The sequence below is a fragment of the Euprymna scolopes genome, chromosome 24 (genome assembly GCF_053919585.1).
Source record: "Euprymna scolopes isolate OS-2025 chromosome 24, ASM5391958v1, whole genome shotgun sequence".
Classification (NCBI taxonomy): Eukaryota; Metazoa; Mollusca; class Cephalopoda; order Sepiida; family Sepiolidae; genus Euprymna; species Euprymna scolopes.
Genome location: NC_136505.1, coordinates 44,886,656 through 44,897,501, shown reverse-complemented (window position 1 = coordinate 44,897,501; position 10,846 = coordinate 44,886,656). Strand labels below are relative to the sequence as shown.

General features: G+C 35.4%; 1 protein-coding gene across 2 annotated transcripts in view; it reads right to left on the bottom strand.

Annotated features, from left to right (window-relative positions):
- Window positions 1-557: 557 nt before the first annotated feature.
- LOC145246687 (pentatricopeptide repeat-containing protein 2, mitochondrial-like) overlaps window positions 558-10,846 on the bottom strand; it is a 44,824-nt gene continuing 34,535 nt past the window's right edge. For both annotated transcript variants that reach the window (XM_080108411.1, XM_080108412.1), the window contains 4 exons: window positions 9,354-9,467; window positions 7,653-7,727; window positions 5,585-5,698; window positions 558-898 (listed from right to left, as the gene is read on the bottom strand). In XM_080108411.1, coding sequence (XP_079964537.1) covers window positions 668-898; window positions 5,585-5,698; window positions 7,653-7,727; window positions 9,354-9,467 — 534 coding nt within the window. In that variant the 3' untranslated portion in view covers window positions 558-667. The remainder of the gene's footprint in view (window positions 899-5,584; window positions 5,699-7,652; window positions 7,728-9,353; window positions 9,468-10,846) is intronic.

The window sequence follows — 10,846 nt, the reverse complement described above, 5'->3', positions numbered from 1 at the left end:
ATCAACCCTCTACATGCTAAGGTCCGCATCTGCATCTATTATTGTAAAGGCTGTGTTCGACAGTCGGTTGATCAATTCATTTCTCCCCATCTGCTCTGAGCCACAATTTGCCTTGACTGTTTCAAAATTGCAATTCTGTCTAACTGGCAAGTGTTGCAAACTCAAGATTGTCCCCAACCGTTCCTAACTGCTGTAAAGACGGTCACAAAATTCACAGCCAAATCTAAAATCACCTTAACCCACACACACACTATCTCTTAAAAAAAAAAAATTAAAAAAATAAAAAAAAAAAATCTACCTTTTATGTTCGGTCTTTTGTTCACATCCTGACTAACAATCTCATTCAGTTTCCTTTGTCTACCTCAGTGAACAACTTTCTCTCAATTGTTCTGTCAATAAATCTGTCCCCATTTTCTTTTATACTTCTTTTTCTCTTTCATCCCCATATACACACACATGTTTTTTTTTTTAGATATCACATCAAAATTATGCACGATTATCAAAATAACTTCTTTTATATGCTTTTCGAGAAAGAGAAACAACTTTGAATTTCTAAATATGTTTTATCTGTTTATTGAAAATACAAAAAAATGTCCTAAAAATATATAAGAAAAACATTAAACTATTAAATAAAAATATCGTCCAATTCGCAATTCAACTCGATCTGCTATTGATTCCTTTGTCGACTTCGATAACCTCCTACAGTTGATCGTTCACGAGATTTAAAACTATTCTGACTGTTAGTATTATTTGCTCTGACGATGGTTTGCCTCACAAAATCCTCGAGTGGCACATCACTGATGAAGGCACCAACTTTCAAAGATTGCTCTATTAATTTTAACTGCTGTGTCATTATGACGTCATCAACTTTCTCCAGGGCAGACTTGATCTCAGACAACTGAAAAAGAAAAGCATAGTTATTGCAAGGAAAAATTGAAATAGCATAAGAGTATTCACATCCACACATTTTTCATTACTGTTACAGTGCCTAAAAATAAAGGTTAGGTATGGAATTTCTTGAGTTAATCTACTTTCCCAGGCAACACCAAGCCATAGGTCAGCTAGTAAAAATAGAAATGTTTAAACAAACTTTTTTTTTTTTTTTTTTAATTACATTTTCACCCCAAACAAGGCACATTGCCACTTTGGTGTAAGGGGCTACTATCAGGGGAAACAACTACTGGGGTACTATGTAGGGATTTGGGCAGCAGGATGTCGGTTCACGTTACACTTGAACTTCTGCACGTTAGTACAGTTGGGGAAGCAGGGACCTGGAATGGAATTCCAAAGTCTAGCGGTTCTGGGGAAGAAACTACTGGAGTAGAAAGATCTTTTACATCTAGGGATCTCTACTGTGTGGGGATGGGATTTAGCTGCCTGTCGGGTTTGTCAAGGGTGTTTACGTCATGGGACACAAGTGCTTGCAGTTCGTCAGAGCATTCACCATTAAAATACTTGTAGAACAAGCAGAGAGATGCAACATTTCGTCGATGGGACAAAGGCTGAAGCTTAGATGACAGTTCAGGGCCTATCAGATTGGCGATTCTCTTTTGAACCTTGCCTAGGAGCGAGAGATTAGTATTAGATGCACCAGCTCAAATATGACAGCAATACTCCATACATGGGCGAATGGTGGCCTTATAGAGGTACAGGATACTTTCGGGCGTTAGTAGTTTTCTAGCACAGTAGAGAGAGCCTACCTTCTTCACAACGGCCCTGGCAATGCTTTCAATGTAATTGCTCCAACTCATGTTTCCTGTGAATGTTAGGCCAAGGAGTTTGAAAGATGTACTCTCAGATAAAGAGTCATTCGCCATTGCTATTGGTAGTAGAGAAGATTTCTTGTAATTATTGAAGGAAACTAGTTTAGTCTTGGCGGCATTGAATGTGACCATCCATTTTTGTCCTCACAGATTGGAGGTCATCCTCTAGTGTTTCTGACATTTCTTTAGATATGTGTTCATTTGTTTTCCTGTCGTGCCTGTTATAGAGTGTGGTGTCATCAGCATATATACCCATCTCAGAGGCAATTTTGTCGGGGAGGTCATTTATGAATATTAAGAACAATAGAGGTCCAAGGATAGACCCTTGGGTTTTTCCCGCATTTATATCATATTGTTTAGATGTACGACCATCGAGGACAATCTGGATTTTTCTCTTATCTAAAAAGGATTTAATTATGTTAAGTATTCTACCAGTGATACCATATGATCTAATTTCCCTGAGGAGACCCTCATGCCATACCCTGTCAAAAGCCTTAGATATATCTAGAGCTACCACTCTGCCCTCCCCCGCTTGGTCCAGTGAATGGTATATACGTTCAGAGATTACAGTTAGGATGTCTGCTGTGGAACGGGCTTGTCTAAATCCATATTGTTGGTCCCTCAGACGTTTAGCATCTGTAAGGTGATGGACTAGAGCATGGTTGATTAAGGTTTCAAATATTTTGGCAAAAAGTGGGAGGAAGCTAATGGGGCGATAATTTAATGGGTCAGTTCTTTTGCCAGAATTCTTGAATACTGGTACCACAGAAGCAGTTTTCCAACAGCCCGGAAAGCAAGATTCATTAAGGCATTTGTTGTAGAGTTTGGAGAGATCTGGAGCTACTTCGGCTGAGCACTTTTTTAATAGCACAGCTGGGATGAGATTGGGTCCACATGCTTTTGAAGTGTCAAGGTTTTTTATGATAGCATGCACCTGAGCAGGGGTGATTTTCAGATCATCTAGCGTGGCATCTGTCTGCAGAGGAAAGTCAGGTAGGGGGTGATTGAAAGGCTCCAGTGTGGAGTTTGAGGCAAACCGACTGGCAAGCATGTTAGCCTAGTATATATTACATGTGTGCGTTTGGTAATCTATCAAATCAGACAAAGATGGCCATCATTCTCTAGTTCGGAGATGTCAAACTCAAGAGTCTCCTGAAAGCCATAGGAGTCAGTCTGTGTTGTTTTACTTGACTGACTGACTTAACATTCACGCAGAACCTCCCATAGAACACACAGCCTATTAAAAATAATAATAATAAATCAGTAAATTTAATAAAAATTACAAACAGAAAAAACAATTAGCGAAGATTGGATTTTGCCAAAAAATTAAAAAGAAACCGAAGAGTTCTAATCATAAAAGTGTTATCTCCCTTGTTCTGAAAACTAAAAATCTTTGGCCAATTCAGAAAAACTTAATTTTCCCTAAATTGTCTCTGAAAACTGTTTTAATTAATAATTAATTTTCTACCTTATTGTTTTTCATAAGTTTTGGATATTTTCATTACTGCGACTTACTGCAATTAACTAGCTACCATTTGTTTTACTTGCAATTCAAGTTTTCGATTTTCGTTATTATAACCAATAAGAACCAAAAGATCTCTCCTTCTAAAAAGTCTTGAGCGTATTTTCAGTTGTAATTGTAAAAAGATTTTCATAAATTCCAAAGCCAATTCTAATAAAACAATGGGACCTAGTAACAGTTCTTGGTTTGCTCTATTTTGCTTGGAACATTTGTACACGCACGTGTCATGATAGATACAATCTGGTTACTTTGGAGATAACCCAAGTGAAGCACCAAAAATGAAAAGGTTAAAATTCATTTAGCTTTGTTTACGATTAGCACTTAACACATTTGTAAATGAACACAGCATAAATAATACCGCATAATCACGTTGACACACCGGTTCCTGCTGGATCACCGAAGTTAAGCAATGTTGAATCTGGTCAGTAATAAAATGGGAGACCATTTGGGACTTCCAGGTGCTGTATGTGCTCTCCGCTTATCTCAGCATTGTTTCCAGTCGTCCTGGATTTCTCCTCGCCACTGGACTCAAACAAATACAATTTGTGGCAAAATTTCAGAAAACACTAATGGACGGTTATCTGGCAATTGTCCGGACTAACGGATGCCCGGGGATGGGGGGGGGGGATATGGGACGCATGGACGGACACCACTGAAAACATAGGTCCCTCTCCGATAAATCGGGGAGACCAAAACCATGTGCCAGGTGAGATAACATGTGGCCCTGGAATGGCAACGAGACACTTTAAGCTGACGTCAAGGCGGAAAGAAAGAAAACGCTAATAATAAACGACTTGCATTAAAAAACAAAGGAAAACCAAGTTGGATTTATTTATTTTTGTTAGTTTGTTTGTTCCTTTTCGACGGTGCTGGGTGGCATTGGGGTCCAAGAGAGGTTTGAACTGTAACAAACAAATTTATTATTCAACAATAAATATAACAATTTTTAATTTTTTTCCTTTAAATTTTTGTATTCCTTGTCGGATAATACATTTGTCATAAATTTTTTTAATTTACTGAATTTAATTCCAAATTTGCACACACACACACATATGTGTGTGTGTGTGTGTGTGCATTTAACATTTTCATCAAGGTGCATTGAATTCATTCAATCTTTTTCTACTTTTTTTTTTTAATACGTTGAGACAAGCTTAAATGTCTGTTATATGGCATCATTCATCATTGACTTCGTTTTGTCTACCAGGTTTTGACCTTTGTTACAGCTGCCCTGTCCTAACGTCACTCATCTCTGGGTACAATTCTGTTTGCAGATAAAGGTTATCATGACATGTACTAATGTGACTCGTTAGAATTCACACTAGCTAACTAAATCGCTACTGATATAAAATCCCTAATATGTAACACATACACACATATATATATCTACTATTATATAAAAGGAACTCTGTGTGTGTGTGTGCATGTGATTTCGTTCCCTATGGACTCCTAAACGGCTGGGCAGATTTTTATGACATTTCACACAAATGTACTTTATGTGCCTGGCAGTTTTTTTAGATAATTTTTGTATCGGAATGTCTTCGATAATAATCCATAATCAAAAAAGTTTGAAGGAACATGTGATTTTGATTAAACTTAACGCCTTATACAGCCTAACATCACAAGTGCATTTTGAGAAGTTTTATCACCACACAAGCAGAAAGGCCTGGCATATAAAATCAACAGTAAATTCTTTGATATGACAGAAATGCGTTTGAAATGAATGTTTCTGTTTAGTGCACAATTGAACCATGATATTTGATATCTACATTTTAAACTAATTCATCCATTATATGAAAATAATTTTATAAAATCAACAGTAGGTTCTCTACAGTGCAATGTAAGCTACAACGTATTACGGACTAAGTAACTTTGAGGAAGATTGAAAAATAGGTGATTTTACCTATTTCAGTGACAACAAAATATGGGAGGGTGAAACAATTGTTGATCTTCGTTCATTCCCAGGCAACATCAGATCTCTTTGCAAGTATGTCATCCACATACAGTACTGTTTCACAGCTCATCAGTGTGGCTAGACAAGCAACTACCTCAAGCCAGGATCGAAACCCGATCGCCCAAACAACAGTCGGAGCTTCTAACCATTGCTCTATACAGCTGCTGCTATGCAAGCAGTGAATTAACAATGTTTTGACATTGTCCAAATACCTAAGCTCAATTTGTTTACACAAAGAGCATCGCTTCATACGCTAATGGTAATTTGTATATCACTTCCCAAATGCTCAACCTAAGATAGGAAGAAAGAGAGAGAAAGAAAAAAAAAAATAGAACTATGTTGACTTACCATATTTGGAAAGACTTTCATTTGCCGATTTTTGTAAGGTGTATCATACTGAAGAATACTACGTAATATTGGAAATGTGTCTTCAACCCTTCCCATTCTGGCAAAACAAATGGCCTGGAAAAAAAAAAAAAAAAAAGAATGAATTTTTTCCGTGTTGACAGCAGATCACAAGGTTCATTAGGAAATGAAACTGATCAAATTAATCATAAATTAATTTGATTGCAAATTAGCAAGAAAAAAATCACCTAAAATTTCAGTTGAAGGGGAGGGATAAATTATTATGACATTTTTTTTTTTTTTTTTTTTGCTACCAAATCGCTATTATTATGTATCTCTCTAGCATCATAGTAATATAAACTTAGATAAAAAAAATCATCACATAATAACTATGAACGAAGCACTAATCAATAAGGACCAACTTTATACATTAAGAAAAAAAAGGAGGTTATGGTTATCTCACCAAATTCTTTTAATTACCCATTACTTAAATATCAATTTCCTCTAAACCAGGAAAAAGAAAAGAAATTTTATGAGTGTCTAAGTAGTGACTATTTTTTTTCCAGACAACTAAACAACAATTCATACTTATTAGATTTGTTGTAATGGCTACGAATTCCCATTAATCACTTAAGTTTTCTTTTTGAAATAAAACCATCTTATCAATTCACATAATTTTTGAAATAGGATATTTTCGTTTTGTCACATATTTATATCATATAAATTTTTTTGGAGGGTGAATTCTTGATAAGAACCCCAAATTGTTCTAAATCTAAAATTTCGTTAAAGTAATGTTGTTTTAATCTTTGTAAAGATTATTGGATGTAAACAGTTAACAAAACTTAATTAAATGATGATTTGATCAGAATTTTGAAGATAATTCAAATAACTGGTTATTTAACAATTTCAATTTGTTGTAGCACTTTATGCTATGTAACTTTTAATTTTCATTATATATTTTACTGGGGGGGCATATCAAGGCATAAAGGCCACTTGAGGATAAGGATTAAGGAGTGTCAGGTGGCTGGTGTGACAACACCGTGATGATTGATAAGAGTAAAACTTGGGCAGGATTGGATTACTTTCTAAGAGGACGACTTAACAAGGACGTCTTTATATAAGATTCGAAAACCACCAGGTTATAATCAACTGGGAAACACCCTTTAGCATTGTGTGGGTATTCTAGGAAAGAAACTTTGCTCATAGAATTTTTGTTTAGTTTTAGGCAAAGATAGAGAGTAAGAGAAAATTGTTGATAGTGTATAAAACCATGTGATGTGCTACCCCGTTCGGCAACAATCTCCGACTCCAACATTATGCGTAGTGAATTTCTTCTCGTTCTGATGGTGTTGTTGTCGCTCATATTGGCAACTGCTGAGGGGGCACGCAGTAGTACACAAGTATATAAAAATAAAACAACTCAAAAGAAAACACATCTGAGCCTAAACCTAATCATAGATTCCATAAACAAAGTTTCTTTCTTAGAACTGCACACCTGTAGAACTCTCTTCCGTTTACCTGCTTTCCAGCTGACTACAATATGGCCATCTTCAAGTCCAACGTAAACAAGTTCTTGATGAGCCGTTCCGCTTAAGTAATCCAATTTACCAAATTTACACTTCCAACGACTATGATATTGTCCTTTTGACCAATGCACATACTTTAACCCTTATCCTCGAGTGACCTCTGGGCCTTGATAAGTGGTGATTCCTTTGAGAAAAAAAAGACATTCTGTGGATATCAGTTGGGCTTTGGGTGTGTATGTGACACCATTGTGGGAAATGTTTGTCATGGTCTCTTTGTCGTCGATCGATCAATTTATTTCCTCAACTCAACCTCTTTTCTATCTGGTCCGAGCCACGACCTGCTTTCGACTATGTTCAACTCGCAATTGTCCTCAACTCTAACCGCTGTCAACCATCGAAAATGCAAAATGTAGCAAAACCCACCACCAAACCGCAAACTAACTCTAAAATACATTGACAGACGTTTTGTTCACCACACCATTCGGCGTTTGTACTTTCGATAATTTTACTTCATTTCATAAGAAACATACAAGAAATATTTTTACCTTAATATTTTTGAGAACAAAATTATAAGTATCATTTCTGGCTGTAACCATTTCCAATGCAAGAGGGCAGTCATTCTGAAAATGGAAGAAAGAGAAAAAAAACAGTTGTACGCATTTTTTTAAAATATCAATTTTAAATGTTTAAAAGCTCTGAGATTTATATTCCAACTAACAGGGCCACCTGGCATTGTCCAGAGCCATAATAAAAAAAAAAAAAAACCGAAGATGATGAATAATGTTAGTTTTTTCATCTTCTTAGAAGAGAAATTGAAAATGGAAGAAATAGAAAAAAATCTTATAGTTGTAAACATTTTTAAAAAAAATGTTTACAACTATAAGATTTAAGATTTTTAAATATGAATTTAAAATTTTTTTATTTATATTGCAACTAGCAGGACCACCCGGCATTGCCCATGTTGAATAAGTGTTAATTTTCTAATCCTGTTCCTAGAAAAGAAATTCCTTTTTTCTTTGTATTACGAGCGAAAAAAAAAAACTTTGACCCCTAGAGCACTACTAAAAGTTCCAAGTAAAAATTAAGGATGCCTCCAGAGCATTACTAAGACTAATTTTCTCCCCATCTGTTTCTTTGTAGAGAAATAACAATAGTTGAGAATCGATAAATTAAATTCGGAGTTAGCGTCTTTCAATTTGATAAAATTCCAACACATTTCCTGATCTGTATTGATGCATGATAACACGCAAAATTTTGTTTATTTCTTGACATTCAATGATACGAATGGTCATTGGACTCCCAAAGAATGAACCTTTTTTTTCTCTAAATTTTAGACATTATTTTTCTGGGGTTATACTAATTAAAAAAAAAAAAAAAACTTTGTAGGGGTACGTTGTGTATTTTTTAGTTTTATCTGGACATACAAATACACAGATATAGACAAGTGGCCTTTATGTAATAGATTTAAGATAAATATTTAGTGCTAAAGAAATCTGGAGTTGAAAAAGGATTTCAGAATCCATCTATTATATATAAACCCCATTATCCCTTTGATTACTGTACACGCAATAACCCTTATCCTCCTGACTACCATGTAAAAAAAAAAAAATCTCAACTGTCTGTTCGTTTGTGCATTTGCATATCATATGTCTACTAAAAACTTTCGACACAAGATGGATCCTGACGAAATTGGTATCAATAGAAAGGTCCGTATTCCGGACGACAAATATCCAAAAATTGGCCAAAAACATTAATTCCTTCACCCTCAATTGGGCTGATTTTTACAAGGAGAGGTCGGTTTTTGCGTCAACATTTCCGCAAGTCATCGTCTCCTTTAGATTGACTACCCTTAATTCGAATGCACATGACTTCCGGTTTCATGATGGATACATCAGATAAGACATTAGGTTTTTTTTTTCACCTTTTTTTTCCTCCTCTGCGTTACGGGTTCGAGCCTGCCTGCTTACTACCACTTTTTTTTTTTTTTTTTAACACCTCTCTCCACCCGAGCTGCCTACTGTTGTTTTGATTTCCACCTCACCTCCCATTACCACTTTTTAACAAATCCCCTCCCCCAGGCAACGCCGGGTAACCCCACTAGTTTTTATATAAAATGGGAATTCAATAACTTGTTCCCCAAAAAAAAAAAAAAAAAATTTTTTTTAAATACATTACGCTCTCTTCTATTTAGTCACAAACAGAGCTGTTGGCTTTTATATAGATCTTTAGACGTGTAAACATCTTACCTGATTTAACGCAAGCATAGAAGCAAATATAATTGCTCTGTTTGAAACTGTAACCTTGTTTGATTTGCAAGCAATCAGCAAATCTTTACATTGTTGTAAAGATTCTGGTGTGTTCTGAAAAAAAAAAGTGAAAATATATACATATTTAACTACAAGAAAATTTAGAATCAAGAAACTATTTTATAACTGTTATACACTTGTACAAAATATGCTAAGATAAATAAATTAAAAAAAATCCTGATTCTGCACAAATTTAGATTGTGAAATTTTTTTCAATTTTCTATATGAAAAAGTAAATTTCTTATTTATTTAAAAAAAAAAAAAAAAAAAAAAAAGAAAAAGTGAAATATTTATTCATTTAATATTTTTTACCTCAAACAAGGAACAGTGGATGTGAAGGGTTACTATTTGGGATAACATTTGCAGGGATATTACATAGGGAGTTGAGCAGTAAGATGTCTGTTCACATTACACTTTAACTTCTGTATGTTTTTTGTTTTGTTTTTTGTTTTTTACTTGGGAGTCACCACTTATCAAGGCCCGAAAGCCACTTGAGGATAAGGGTTAATGAATGTAAGGTGGTAGTGTAGTAATCGTTAATGGTGTAAATTGGGTAGAATTTGATTATTTATAGTGACAGCCCAACTAGATCTTGTTTACATTGGATTTGAAGGCTACCATGTTGTATTAAACTGGGAAGCAGGCCAGCAGAAGTGTTCTAGAGACGGACAGTTTTGGGAAAGATGTTTTGTTCATGGAATCTGCATTTAAATTTAGGCACAGATAGAAAGTGAGGGAAATCATATATAGAGGTTGTAGCTAGTCAAATGTTTTTTTTTTGTGAAAGTTTTGCAAGTGAGAACCATAGATTGGAGTTCAGACGAGCACTTGCCATGAAAATAATGATAAAGCAGAGACAGGCTCACAATGTCTCTTCTGTGGAAAAAGGTTGCAAAAAAGAAAAGGACATCACCTAAGTTTCAAAGCTGGTTTTGAAATCTATCAAGACTGGATAGGGTGAACCATGCAGTTCCTGCCCAGATGTGGTAACAGTATTCCATTTTAGGATGTATTTGGCTCTTATACCGTTAGTTCCAGAAGCTTAGAAGTGTTGTCATAGATTGTGGAGTCATCTGCATAAATGTATATGAATGATCTAAGAATGTGATTTGGGAGATTATTGATGAAGATCAGGAAGAGAGTTGGGCCTAGGATAGAAACTGGAGGGGCACCAGCATTAATACCCAGATTTCTGTCCATTAATGATTACTCTTATAGGTCTGGCACACCTGATTGCGAAGGGTAGAATTTGCTGCAAAGTTCTTGGCAAATAGTTTTGCTTTGTCAGATGCTGCCGAATATACAAAATACATCTGCCTGTTTCCCATCTGAATACAACTTGGATGTCTTCAAGTCCAACATAAACACATTCCTGATGAACCGCCCCCTTGAGTAAGACACTTAATCAAATCTCCAATACTAACGATTGCTAC